General features: G+C 39.9%; 1 protein-coding gene across 1 annotated transcript in view; it reads left to right on the forward strand.

The window, feature by feature from the left end:
- Window positions 1-14,847, forward strand: part of PLPPR1 (phospholipid phosphatase related 1) — a 257,899-nt gene that overhangs the window by 202,964 nt on the left and 40,088 nt on the right. The window contains exon 3 of the mRNA XM_036888534.2: window positions 11,877-12,065. Coding sequence (XP_036744429.1) covers window positions 11,877-12,065 — 189 coding nt within the window. The remainder of the gene's footprint in view (window positions 1-11,876; window positions 12,066-14,847) is intronic.

The raw sequence follows: 14,847 nt of genomic DNA on the forward strand, positions 1-14,847 counted from the left end.
AAAGCAGTCTTAAGAGGAAAGTATATAGCAATCCAGGCATATTTAAAGAAGGAAGAACAATCCCAAATGAATAGTCTAATGTCACAATTATCGGAATTGGAAAAAGAAGAACAAATGAGGCCTAAGGTCAGCAGATGGAGGGACATAATAAAGATCAGAGAAGAAATAAATAAAATTGAGAAGAATAAAACAATAGAAAAAAATCAATGAAACCAAGAGCTGGTTCTTCAAGAAAATAAACAAAATTGACAAGCCTCTAGCCAGACTTATTAAGAGAAAAAGGGAGTCAACACACATCAACAGAATCAGAAATGAAAAAGGAAAAATCACGATGGACCCCACAGATATACAAAGAATTATTAGAGAATACTATGAAAACCTATATGCTAACAAGCTGGAAAACCCAGAAGAAATGGACAACTTCCTAGAAAAATACAACCTTCCAAGACTGACCCAGAGAGAAACAGAAAATCTAAGCAGACCAATTACCAGCAATGAAATTGAATCAGTAATCAAGAAACTACCCAAGAACAAAACCCCTGGGCCAGATGGATTTACCTCAGAATTTTATCAGACATACAGAGAAGACATAACACCCATTCTCCTTAAAGTTTTCCAAAAAATAGAAGAGGAGGGAATACTCCCAAACTCATTCTATGAAGCCAACATCACCCTAATACCAAAACCAGGCAAAGACCCCACTAAAAAAGAAAACTACAGACCAATATCCCTGATGAACGTAGATGCAAAAATACTCAACAAAATATTAGCAAACCAAATTCAAAAATACATCAAGAGGGTCATACACCATGACCCAGTGGGATTCATCCCAGGGATGCAAGGATGGTACAACATTCGAAAGTCCATCAACATCATCCACCACGTCAACAGAAAGCAGGACAAAAACCACATGATCATCTCCATAGATGCTGAAAAAGCATTCAACAAAATTCAACATACATTCATGATAAAAACCCTCAACAAAATGGGCATAGAGGGCAAGTACCTCAACATAATAAAGGCCATATATGATAAACCCACAGCTAACATCATACCGAACAGCGAGAGGCTGAAAACTTTTCCTCTGAGATCGGGAACAAGACAGGGATGCCCACTCTCCCCACTGTCATTCAACATGGTACTGGAGGTCCTAGCCACGGCAGTCAGACAAAACAAAAAAATACAAGGAATCCAGATTGGTAAAGAAGAAGTCAAACTGTCACTATTTGCAGATAACATGATATTGTACATAAAAAACCCTAAAGACTCCACTGCAATACTACTAGAGCTAATATCAGAATTCAGCAAAGTTGCAGGATACAAAATTAACACACAGAAATCTGTAGCTTTCCTATACACCAACAATGAACTAATAGAAAGAGAAATCAGGAAAACAATTCCATTCACAACAGCATCAAAAAGAATAAAATACCTAGGAATAAACCTAACCAAGAAAGTGAAAGACTTATACTCTGAAAACTACAAGTCACTCTTAAGAGAAACTAAAGAGGTCACTAACAAATGGAAACGCATCCCATGCTCCTGGCTAGGAAGAATTAATATCATCAAAATGGCCATCCTGCCCAAAGCAATATACAAATTCGATGCAATCCCTATCAAATTACCAACAGCATTCTTCAATGAACTAGAGAAAATAGTTCTAAAATTCATATGGAAACATCAAAGACCCTGAAAACCCAAAGCAATTCTGAGAAGGAAGAATAAGGTGGGGGGATCTCGCTCCCCAACTTCAAGCTCTACTACAAAGCCACAGTAATCAAGACAATTTGGTACTGGCACAAGAACAGAGCCACAGACCAGTGGAACAGAATAGAGACTCCAGACATTAACCCAAACATATATGGCCAATTAATATACGATAAAGGAGTCATGGACATACAATGGGGAAATGACAGTCTCTTCAACAGATGGTGCTGGCAAAACTGGACAGCTACATGTAAGAGAATGAAACTGGATCACTGTCTAACCCCATACACAAAAGTGAACTCCAAATGGATCAAAGACCTGAATGTAAGTCATGAAACCATAAAACTCTTAGAAAAAAACATAGGCAAAAATCTCATGGACATAAACATGAGTGACTTCTTCATGAACATATCTCCCTGGGCAAGGGAAACAAAGGCAAAAATGAATAAGTGGGACTATATCAAGCTAAAAAGCTTCTGTACAGCAAAGGACACCATCAATAGAACAAAAAGGTATCCTACAGTATGGGAGAATATATTCATAAATGACAGATCTGATAAAGGATTGACATCCAAAATATATAAAAAGCTCACATGCCTCAACATACAAAAAGCAAATAATCCAATTAAAAAATGGGCAGAGGAGCTGAATAGATAGTTCTCTAAAGAAGAAATCCAGATGGCCAACAGACACATGAAAAGATGCTCCACATCGCTAATCATCGGAGAAATGCAAATTAAAACTACAATGAGATATCACCTCACACCAGTAAAGATCGCCATCATTGAAAAGACAAACAACAAGAAATGTTGGCAAGGTTGTGGAGAAAGGGGGACCCTCCTACACTGCTGGTGGGAATCTAAACTAGTTCAACCATTGTGGAAAGCAGTATGGAGGTTCCTCAGAATGCTCAAAATAGAAATACCATTTGACCCAGGAATTCCACCTCTAGGAATTTACCCTAAGAATGCAGCACTCCAGTTTGAAAAAGACAGATGCACCCCTATGTTTATCGCTGCACTATTTACAATAGCCAAGATATGGAAGCAACCTAAATGTCCATCAGTAGAAGAATGGATAAAGAAGATGTGGTACATATACACAGTGGAATGTTACGCAGCCATAAGAAAAAAACAGATCCTACCATTTGCAACAACATGGATGGAGCTAGAGGGTCTTATGCTCAGTGAAATAAGCCAGGCGGAGAAGGACAAGTACCAAATGATTTCACTCATATGTGGAGTATAAGAGCAAAGGAAAACTGAAGGTACAAAACAGCAGCAGAATCACAGAACCCAAGAATGGACTAATAGTTACCAAAGGGAAAGGGACTGGGGAGGACGGGTGGGAAGGGAGGGATAAGGGTGGGGAAAAAAGAAAGGGGGCATTACGATTAGCATGTATAGTGTGTGGGGGGGCACAGGGAGGGCTGTGCAACACAGAGAAGACAAGTAGTGATTTTACAGCATCTTACTACACAGATGGGTAGTGACTGTGACGGGGTATGTGGGGGGTACTTGGTGAAGGGGGGAACCTAGTAAACATAATGTTCTTTCTGTAATTGTAGATTAATGATACCAAAATAAAAATAAAAGTAAATAAATAAATAAAAAGAAAAGTAAAGTAAAAAAAAAAGTCAGAAGAGCAAATTCTTAAAATAATTAAATCACTATTAAGTAAATCTACAAGACCTCTGCAGGATTTAAAATTTTTTAATTTTTCAGCAATTTTTGATATGCTTACAACCTAAGTGCCATGAATGAACAAGTCACTCCTGTGAGAACAAAAATGTCAAGACATAGACAATACACACATTTTGCGTTTTCTAATGAATAATAGCTATGATTGAAACACATATAGTGAAACCTCTTCATAATATGGTAATAGGGGAGTAGGATTAACAAAAATAATAATAATAATAATCCCTGACGGCAGAAGATCAAAGCAAGAATTCTGTGGCCCAATTTATATTAACTTAGACCCAATAATTATCCCTGCTTAGTGTAGTTGTAAATCTACTGAAAAGTATCATGCACTCTACATTGCTCCATATTATTCTTACCCCAAGGCCATGTAAAAAGGCATTGGAAAGTATGAGCAAATAGAAATCAAAGACCAGGAAAAAGGACCAAGCACTTCTGAAGTGCTAGGCATTATGCTAAGCATTTTACAAACATCACCTTATTATGCTTATTGCACATTTAAGTATAGAGGAGTGGCTCAGTGGCATCAGAGGTTCAATTCCTGGTTCCATCATTCACTAATTCTATGAGCTTGGATAAATTTTCTCTTATTTAAATGAGGGTAACTTCTTATCTCACACGGTGGCATGGATATCATGAAAGATAATGCATTTCAAGTTACACAGCTGGTTCTGTGGTCAGTCAGTTGAGAGTCATTAACATCATTTCCCTGGACTCCGTTTCATCTGCAGGTCCTTGCATGGGTACACCTTTGGATCTCCTTCAAGGGGATGAATCCTCATACATGCACTGGTCATTGTGCGTTTCCTGGTTTTCACAAGAGAATGACATTCTTAACCACCGCTTAATTGCCTGTTTATTAAAAGACACAGGTCTGCAGGGGAAAAGGAGAGTTACTAATCAACCAGAATAAAGTTTCAGTTAAGCAAGATGAATAAGCTCTAGAAATCTGTACATTGTACCTATGGTCAAATACTTGATGACAAATAGAGCTCATCTTAAGTATTCTTACCACAATAAATTACATTTTTTAAAAAATCTTAGAAAATACAAAAATAAAATGGGTAATTAAGGATCAAATATGTGGACCCAGGAGGACTGACTACTTAATATTTTATTCTTAATTCCTTCATACCTTGAGAGTTAATACTGTTTGCAAAAGAAAAACCAAGAATAGTTACTTGACACTTAAAAATCCTTATTTATGGAAATAAGATGCTTAACAAGAAGGATCATTTTGTAGATGGAAAAACTAGCTAATTATTCAGCCCTGGCTAATGTGGTGATTTCATATCCTCTTATATACTTTAGTGCATGTGCTATTCTTTGCTTATTCAGAAAGACATGTTATATTCTACTCAGTCTTAGAATAACAGCTAACAGTTATGAGTACCTAATAAATGGTTTCAATACTAAATCATATTGTTCTCATACTACTCCCATGAGAACCCATTTCTCATGTGAAGAGTTAGTTTCCCATTATACAGGTGAGGAAAAAAAGTCACAAATAAGTTTCAACATCATACAGTAGTAATTAACGGATTTGGGATTTGAACCTATGTATTTTAGTCACTGTAGTATAAAGACATTGCTTCTGTGTCACAACCACACCAGGTTTTATCATTGAAGCTTGAGGCAGCGCCCCTTCTGCACTGAGTTCCCTTCAGCCTTCTCTCAGTGGAATTGAATGTATGTCCACAGGACTTAGTCAAAACCAACATCCTAAACAGGCACCATACTGCCCTCTCCATGCCTTTGCACGCCCTTCTCCTCTGTGCAATAGCTCCTCCCTTATCAGCAACCTTTCTTTTTCAATACCCACCTTCCTTCTGCCAACACCATTCATGCCAGCTCACCAGACACGTGCAGTCATTTATGAACCCCAGCTTGGGATCAGCGGACACCCTCCCAGATCACTGTCTCTTTTCCATGTTGGTGAGCTCTCCCCACCTGGATCACCCATCACTTGAGGCTAGAGAGTGTGTCAGAATTCCTCATCTTAATGGCGCTTAATTTGGACTGAAGACAGAGACAGCTCCACAAATAGTTTTTGGTTGACTGATTTGCATTGGTACTGATGACTCCTGGCGAAACACCTCCTCAGGGAGGGAAACAGTCATTGTCTTAGGTGAGTGAACCAGCACTCTAGTTTGTTTGGTACTTTCTGGGTTTTAGCACTGAAAGGTCCCAGATTCCAAGAAACCCTTCAGTCCTGGCACACTGAGGTGGTTGGTCACCAAGCACTAGGATCCCCCAGTTTGAAATATGCCCCTTGTACTCCCAGCCAGACACCAGTCCTCTCATTTCAACCTCACATGTCTGCCCCAACCCCTTGGTGGACTCTCTCTCTGTCTTTCTCTTTATGTCATTCACTCACTGAAGTCATACCACCCTTACCTGTCCCTGCTCTGCCAGCATATATATCAGGTCATATAATTTAGTGGCCCCAGATCATATAGACCAAAAGACTTTACAGACTTTGTCATCTCAACCTCTTCTCTCGGCTTTGTGACCTTCCCAGGTATCACTGACATTCACCTTTGTCTAATTCACTAAAGGCCTGGGTAGAAACACCATGCTCTCACCAACTCTGAGAGGCTGAATTTCAGATATTGCTGGCTTCTGCCTTCTGAATCCTTGTGGAGTGATCAGGATTTAATGCATTTTCATATATGGGATTGTCCTTCTTGGGAAGTGACAGCTGAGGAAGATCCCTGGTCCATGAGCTCCTCACACCTTGTTGTTCCCTGCAGCCATAATTACTCCTTTCACACCAATATCTACAACCCTCCCACCAGCACTTGGGTCCAGCACAGCCTCACCATCTGCTCATGTGACACCGACATTATGGCCTCCCTGCAGGCATCCCTAAGTGGGATGGAGGAAGGCAACAGATGGCAGTGTGCCAGCTGGCACCAGTGACACAGACCTAGGCCATGATGAATCGTGGCCCAGGACAGGGAGGAAGAAGGGAGGGTGCTGATGGCTAATTGTGCACTTTCATCAGGGCTGTAAGGCAGAGACCTCTGTGCTCCTAGAAGCAGAACCAATGTGGTGTTTCTGTTCCTGCAGTAAATGCACATTTCTTTTTAATATATAGTCACAAGAGAATGTCCAATAGAAGAGAAATCTAGATATCAAGACCTGAATTGCTCTTTTTTTTGCTTCTGTATGTCTCTAACTGTCATTACTGGGGACTCTCCTAGGAGTTAGAGGATTGCTTGAAAATGACAGGGAGGGGTTTCTGGCTGCTCAGGGGAGGACTCTTGCTGATGTGGCACTTCTGTCCCTTAGGCTGCCGAAGGTCCCGCCTACCTTTACCACCCTGAATCTCCAAGGTTCTCCTTTACTACAAGCCCTGCAATTGATCAATTGATTGATTCATTCAGTTCTCTTTGAATGATGCTTCCAGGATTAAATTAGCCAGGCAGCTATTCAAGATTTGTTCTGTAGATTTCAAGTTTAGGCATATTGACCTTGAATTTTTGTTGTCATTATTGTTGATTTTGATATATTTGATGTTAAGAAAGTTCTATGTTCTAACTAAAAGTTCCTAGTTGCTTTTCTATTGAGTCCTTTTACCTATATATGTATGTTTTTGCTTTCATTTACTGCACTTTCACTTCTCCCTTTTTTTTCCTTTTTTTCTTTTGGTATCATTAATATACAATTACTTGAACAACAGTATGGTTACTAGACTCCCCTATTATCAAGTCCCCCACACACACCCCATTACAGTCACTGTCCATCAGCATAGTAAGATGCTATAGAGTCACTACTTGTCTTCTCTGTGCTGTACAGCCTTCCCCGTGCCACCACCACCCCCTGCTACATTATGTGTGTTAATTGTAATGCCCCTTTTTCCCCCTTATGCCTCCCTTCCCACCCATCCTCCCCAGTCCCTTTCCCTTTGGTAACTGTTAGTTCATTCTTGAGTTCTGTGAGTCTGCCGCTGTTTTGTTCCTTCAGTTTTTCTTTGTTCTTATACTCCACAGATGAGTGAAATTTGATGCTTGTCTTTCTCCACTTGGCTTATTTCACTGAGCATAATACCCTCAGCTCCATCCATGTTGTTGCAAATGGGAGGATCTGTTTTTTCTTATGGCTGAGTAATTTCCATTGTGTATATGTACCACATCTTCTTTATTCATTCATCTACTGATGGACACTTAGATTGCTTCCATTTCTTGGCTACTGTAAATAGTGCTGTGATAAACATAGGGGTGCATATGTCTTTTTCAAACGGCCCCTGCATTCTTAGGGTAAATACCTAGGAGTGGAATTCCTGGGTCAAATGCTATTTCTATTTTTAGTTTTTGAGGAACCTCCATACTGCTTTCCACAATGGTTGAACTAATTTACATTCCCACCAGCAGAGTAGGAGAGTTCCCCTTTCTCCACATCCTCGCCAACATTTGCTGTTGTTTGTCTTTTGGATGTTGGTCATCCTCACTGGTATGAGGTGATATCTCATTGTGGTTTTAATTTGCATTTCGCTGATGATTAGTGATGTGGAGAATCTTTCCATGTGCCTGTTGGCCATCTGAACTTCTTTGGAGAAGTGTCTGTTCAGCTCTTCTGCCCATTTTTTAACTGACTTATGCATGAGCTCTTTATATAATTTGGATGTCAACCCCTTATTGGATATGTCATTTATGAATATATTCTCCCATACTGTAGGATGTCTTTTTGTTCTACTGATGGTATCCTTTGCTGCACAGAAGCTTTTTAGTTTGATATAGTCCCACTTGTTCATTTTTGCTTTTGTTTCCCTTGCCCAGGGAGATATGTTCATGAAGAAGTTGCTCATGTTTATATTCAAGAGATTTTTGCCTATGTTTTCTTCTAAGAGTTTTATGGTTTCATGACTTACATTCAGGTCTTTGATCCATTTCAAGTTTACTTTTGTGTATGGGGTTAGACAATAATCCAGTTTCATTCTCTTACATGTAGCTGTCCAGTTTTGCCAACACCATCTGTTGAAGAGGCTGTCATTTCCCCATTGTGTATCTATGGCTCCTTTATTATATATTAATTGACTGTATATGCTTGGATTTATATCTGGGCTCTCTATTCTGTTCCACTGGTCTATGGGTCTGTTCTTGTGCCATACCAAATTGTCTTGATTACTGTGGCTTTGTAGTAGAGCTTGAATTCAGGGAGCATAATTCCCCCTGCTTTATTCTTCCTTCTCAGGATTGCTTTGGCTATTCGGGGTCTTTTGTGGTTCCATATGAATTTTAGAACTATTTTCTCTAGTTCATTGAAGAATGCTGGTGGTATTTTGATAGGGATCACTTCTCCCTTTTTTTTTAAATGAATGTGGTAGCATAGAGGCACCCAATAAAATACAATACTCTTCCTCAATAGAGAAAGCTAAATGCCATTTTAGGTTTTGTTTTATCCAAAAAGTCCCCAAAGATTCTGCCTATTCTCCAAATAGGTATCTCCCAAAGGCTGATGAAGCTGAGAGAGAAACATGTCTCTGGCCACATGGGTGAGGCAGACAGAAACCCCACATCAAGTCTGTGCGGGAGACAGAGACAGCCCCACAGGCAGAGCCCCCAAAACTGTTGGCATCGTAGTGTTATCTCAGATCCAAAGCATTGAGGGCAGCTGGCTAGCTTCCTTCCCATGAGGTCAGCTCAGCTGACCAGTGAAGCACAAAGGAAATGGAAACTTCATGGCCTTGCCTTTATAAACTAGCCACCAGCAAGAGCATGCATTTGCGGGAGCAGCTCTGAAGCACCTCTCTCATCCTTACAGGAAACATACTTATCCAAGTCTCTTCTCTGTTGCTACAAAAAGAAATAAACAAAATGCTTGAAACAGAAATGGCTGGTGTGAGCACTGGTGATGACCCATTGTCCTAATAAACAATTTCAGGCCCAGAAAAACATGTGGGGGTGTCCAGAGATGACTGGATGGTCAGCAGTTGTGACAGAGGGTTCACTGGGGGTGAGGGGTAGAAAATGCCAGATGATAGAATATAATCCTTTAGAGCCAGAAACAAGTCATGGATAAGGGATAGTGAATGGAAAGTATTATTTGGGGCCTACCTGGAGATAAAGAAAGCTGGGGACAGATGCAGCCAAAAGGTAACAACTATTTTAGCAGGATGGTTGGGAGTTTGTACTTCAGGCACATTAAACTGGAGATGCTGAGCTCTGTACCAAAGAGAAAAGGCTTTGAAGTAGGGAAAATGGAAGGATGGGAGAGGATTCTTCATCCAAATGACCTTCAAAGAAAATGATGCTTTGGCTGTAGTGAGGAGGAATTGCAGAGATAATAGCCCAGAAACAGAGGTTATGTCAGTTCTAGAGATTGGGCAGAGTGTAAGGCTCTGCTTCTGTGTTGTGGCTAAAAACAATGGATATAACTGGTGCCTGTCTGCTTGAGAGGAATAAAATTTCTCTGCCCCTCAAGCTGCAGAGAGCTGGTTTAAGAATCAAACTGACATGAGACAGATTAACAGAAGAAAAGAAAACAATGTTTAATTACATATGTACAGGGAATCCATAGGCATGGATTCCAAATATGTCCTCTATCTAAATTCTCTTTAGGCAGTAAGGGGGTTAGGGGATGGGGTCAAAATTTCTTCCTGAGACTTTTTAGGCCTCAGTTGTTTTCCACTCAGAATAAGCTGCATGTCCCAACAGCACATCCTGGGGGTGCGGCCAGCCCTTGGCCCCTGCAGTGTATTAGAGTTGGGCTACTTTATCTCCACTGTAACTCTCCACACTTCTGTGTAGGATGCAGTTTTGGTGACATTATACAGGTTTCCTTTTTCCCCTGGGGATCAGAAAATGTGGTTTCTAGTCCTGAGTTTTATGTTAATAGTGATGCAAGCTACACTAACTAGTCACTTGGGTAGTCACTCCAGGGCTGAAATGAGAACTTTAGACTTGCTAAAGCCTGAAAAGATTATGGCTGTCCCCTTGCTGCTTGATGTGTACTTTCAGATAAAAATAATTTTGTGCCATGAAAGGTATACAAACAGGCAGAGAAAGGCAAATACCATATGATTTCACTTATTTTTGGAATGTGAAAACAAAGCAAAACAGAAGGAACAAAACAGTATTAGACTCATAGAGACTGATAAGTGACTAGTGGTTACCAAGGGAGAGGGGTTGAGGTGGGTCCAGGGAACAGGGAGATGGAAAAAGGGGCACAATAATTCACAATCACAATAGAAGTTAATCACAAAACTGTTGAAACCAACATAAGATTGTATATTAATGATACCTTAATAAAAAAAAGTGGAGAGGGGAATAAAAAAGGTATACAAAGATGTTCTACCAAGTTCTGATTTTTTCCCATAATGATTACTTAGAAACTTTTAAATAAATTAACATTAAAAAATATTTTTTCTGCACTTTAGTTTGCCAGCTTTGCCAGTTCTCAGCCTAAGCACATATTTAGCTTACTTGTTGGGTAAACTGGCAGTGGTCAGTTCTCCTGGTTGGGCCTCAGTTTTCTCCCCTATGAAATAAGAGTTTTAGATTGGGAGATCTCTGAGTTCTCTACCAGCTTAGTTTTCTGTAATCTCATGACCTCAAAGACCCGTTTTCTATCTACCTGTATCACCATCTTGGCAGTTTGGTGTTTCCAAATATGAATAAGAAAAATAATGTTGGCATTTCCATATTCCCTCAACTCCTCATACCTGTTAAAGGCTACATATAAACTTGGTGAGTATCTGGGACATTCTGAGACAAAAGTAAAGGATAATATGCCCCTTTTATGTCTAAACCTTATGAAGGATCTGTGTCTATAAAGATGCCATGTCTGGTGGAAAGTAATTTTACTGGTGGGAAGCATTTTGGAATAAAGGCCAAACCTTTCTGGGAAAAGATCAAAGTTATGACAGGTAGAGGACACCTGCACTGTGTTTTCATCCCTGTCAATATTTTGGGGTATGGTTCTGAAATTTTCCCACAAATTTTTAGGCTTTAGCTTTCTTCGTCATTCTTTCATTCTTTCAATCGTGCATTTGTTCATTCATTCATTCATGACTTACCTGCCTCTAATATTTTGTAAGAAGGTAAGTCTGTCTTGAGTATTTTATGAAATTCCTCATGAACACATCTCATATTTACATTTTGCCAATTCTTATGCCACTGCCCTTTGACCATTCACCTCTGTCCAATGGAAATACCTCTTGGTTCCCATACTTCTTCTGAGAGGGTGGCCGCAGAAGCCGGGTTCCTCTACAAGCCTTCCTGTGGTCTGCCTCTCAGATGGGAGCTGTTCATGTTTGCTGGAAGGTTTCTGTAACAGATGTCACAGGCAGATGAGTGAGCGCACACACACCCCGAGCCTAGAGCATACGGAGCCAGGCACGCACGCACTTGCCAATCCCAACACAAGGAGAGCTGCCGGGGTAATGGAGGGAGTGTGCTCTGAGCGGCAAGCGCTGCTCCGAAGCCCTGCTAATGTCTCTGTGTGGCCATGCTGTATTTTCAGCTTGTCATCATGGCTGGGACAGTGCTGCTTGCCTACTACTTCGAATGCACTGACACTTTTCAGGTGCATATCCAAGGATTCTTCTGTCAGGATGGAGACTTAATGAAGCCTTACCCGGGGACAGAGGACGAAAGCTTCATCACCCCTCTGGTGCTCTATTGTGTGCTGGCGGCCACCCCAACTGCTATTGTAAGTACAGAAATGCACTGCCTTCTTCTCTGGCAGATACTAAACAGCATTTCCTGCCTGCCTTTTCTCCTCTTTCCTCTCTTCCTGGGCATTCACAGCAGCCTTACTGGGGCGTCCTGTGTTAGTCAAAACAGAGTGAGTGGAGCTCTAAACACAGTCTCATTAAAATAGGTGGGTTTTGCTTTTTGGTATCTGAATTTGAATACATGCGTGCACGTGCGCACGCACACACACACACACACGCACACACACACACACATTTTTAAAGCATGTGTGAATGTCATAAATCAACAGGCAGGATTGGCTCTCATATTAAGTACAGTTGCTGTGCCATAGGAAAAATACCCTGTGGGTTGTGTGTATTCAGAAGAGGTCTTGATGTAAATGCTGGCACTGATACAAAGACTGACCAGAGTGAATCAGAATCCCCCAGGCCTGTATCTCCTGCTGTTCTGACTGAACTTCCAGGGAGACCAGAGATGAGAGAAATTGCTTGACCTAAGTTTGCTGTGATTCATTCTTGGCGGTTCTGGCTCTGTTCACATTACATCACAATTATATTGCAACTTTATCTTCACTTATTTCATTCTTCTCTCTCATGAGGCAAAAGAAAGTGGTCAGACCGTCCTCTAAGGAGACTGTCCCAAAAGCATAAAACTCACAGATCTGTGTTGTCTGGTAAAGCGGTTTAACACTTAGACATTTTAATTTCCATTTGTATTTTAAAATGAACATCTCTGTGTCTGAACATGCTATGAGGTCAGATAATTTGGGATGTAATCTCACTTATCATTTTCCCCTTTCTCCTCCAATAGCTGCTCCCTGCCCAATTCTTCCTCTTTCCACCTGCCCTCTCCTCTTTTAGGCAGTAATAAAAATACTGACTGGCATGCTGAGGAATATACTGACTGCTCAGACATTCAATTCAAATATTGTTTTCTATGTAAATGTTTTGCTTGCTTTAAGATGAGAAATAGAATTTTGAGGAGAAGTAATAGGGATATAATGAGTCATAGTACTTAAAGTTCATTTTTATCATTGATCCTAGGTTTACCAAGCTCCCCCTTAAATGATAAGAATTAAATGATAAGAATGCTGTAGGAATTAAGGTCAGCAGTGTAAAGCATGATGCATCAGAGTGGCTAAAAATATAGGCTTTGCAGTCTGACACATCTGGACTCAACATGCTGTCTTTTCACCTTTGGGCAAGTCATTCTATTGTTTCCCACCTGCCCCACCCATAAAGAATGGGGATAATGTGACTGACTGTTTCATAGAGTTGTCATGAGACTTAAATAAGGTAATTCATACAAATAACTGCAGTGTCTGGCATGTAGAGAATGAGATTCTGCCAAGAACACTGGTAGCACCTCCTCTTGAGAGTGATGGGAGATGGGCTCTCTCCCAGAGGAAGGCCAGTCTCTGCATCCCGCTTAACTTTATCCTTTCTCATCAGCCTGGGGAATAAGAGGAAGCAAGAATGACACCATTTCACGTACCTCAAAAGACAATACACTTCACCAGATAAGACCTAGAGGCCACATCGGCTTCTGTCTGGAATGGTTTACTGGTGGCTCTACCTGGGGACAGGGGGCTTAATCTGGAATAAGATCCTGGTTTCTTCTTGTCTCATAAGCACATCATTTTCTTATATATTCAGACATGAATCTCTGAGTGATCCATTAACTTGCTACATATTTGCCTCTCTTCCTCCCAGTCCCAGGAAATATCATTGCCTTGGTTCTCCTATAATTACTTCTTGCAATTACATAGATTTTTTTCAATTAAAAAAAAAGGTAAGATAAATGGATTAGTAAAAATTATGAACAAAAATCAGTGAATTGGAAAACAATAGAATTGATAAATGAAATTAGGAGATAGTTCTTTGAAAGTAAAATGTATAACCCCTGGATAGTCTAATATAAGAAAGGCAGAAGGAAAAAAGTTAAGGAAGAAAAGAATATAGAAAGAAAAATACATAAACTTTTGAAAGTCTACACTGTATTTTTATTTAAATTGCATATACAGTTTTGTGCCAATGAAGGTTAACATCACAATAAAATAGATAATGGTCTATGAAAAGATAATTTGCTAACAATGCCTTAAAGAGATGTAGAAAAGCTAAATAGATAAATACCAATAGAATACAATTTTAAACATGTCTAAAATGTATCCCACAAAAATAGTACTGGGGGCACATAGCTATAGTATAAATTCCTTGAAACTTCCAAGGAATAGAAAATCCATAACTATATAAAATGCCTCAGAGCCCAAAAATAAATGCAGAGTTTTTCAATGCAAATTATAAAGCAAGAAAAATATTTCAAACACTTGGGAAGTCTACATACACACCCACAAAAGCACCCCACAAAAACAACTCACTTAGGAATGTTGATGCAAGCATATAGGAAAGGGTTGATAGGTTTATCTACCTAAAAATAAGCATTTCTATCAAAAGGAAAAGTACATAAAGAATGAAAGAGTTGGCAACATAGGAGACTCAAATGTAAATGTCCTTAATACTTAAAAAGGTGAGCTTCCCCAAATAAAAATGGGACAGGACAAGAATAGACAATAAAACAATAAATGGACTGTGTGCATATAAACACTTCTTAACTCCTCAGTTCTTGAAGAAAAGTAATTTTTAAAGATACAGCATTTTCCCCAAATAAAACTGGCAGACGTGTTCAAGAAGCATAGCCCACATTGATGAAAATGCAGATACTTTCATATGGTTCTTGTTCAAGCGTAGATCGGTACTTTCTTTCTGAATGGCAGCTTG

Source organism: Manis pentadactyla, chromosome 3 (genome assembly GCF_030020395.1).
Source record: "Manis pentadactyla isolate mManPen7 chromosome 3, mManPen7.hap1, whole genome shotgun sequence".
NCBI lineage: Eukaryota > Metazoa > Chordata > Mammalia > Pholidota > Manidae > Manis > Manis pentadactyla.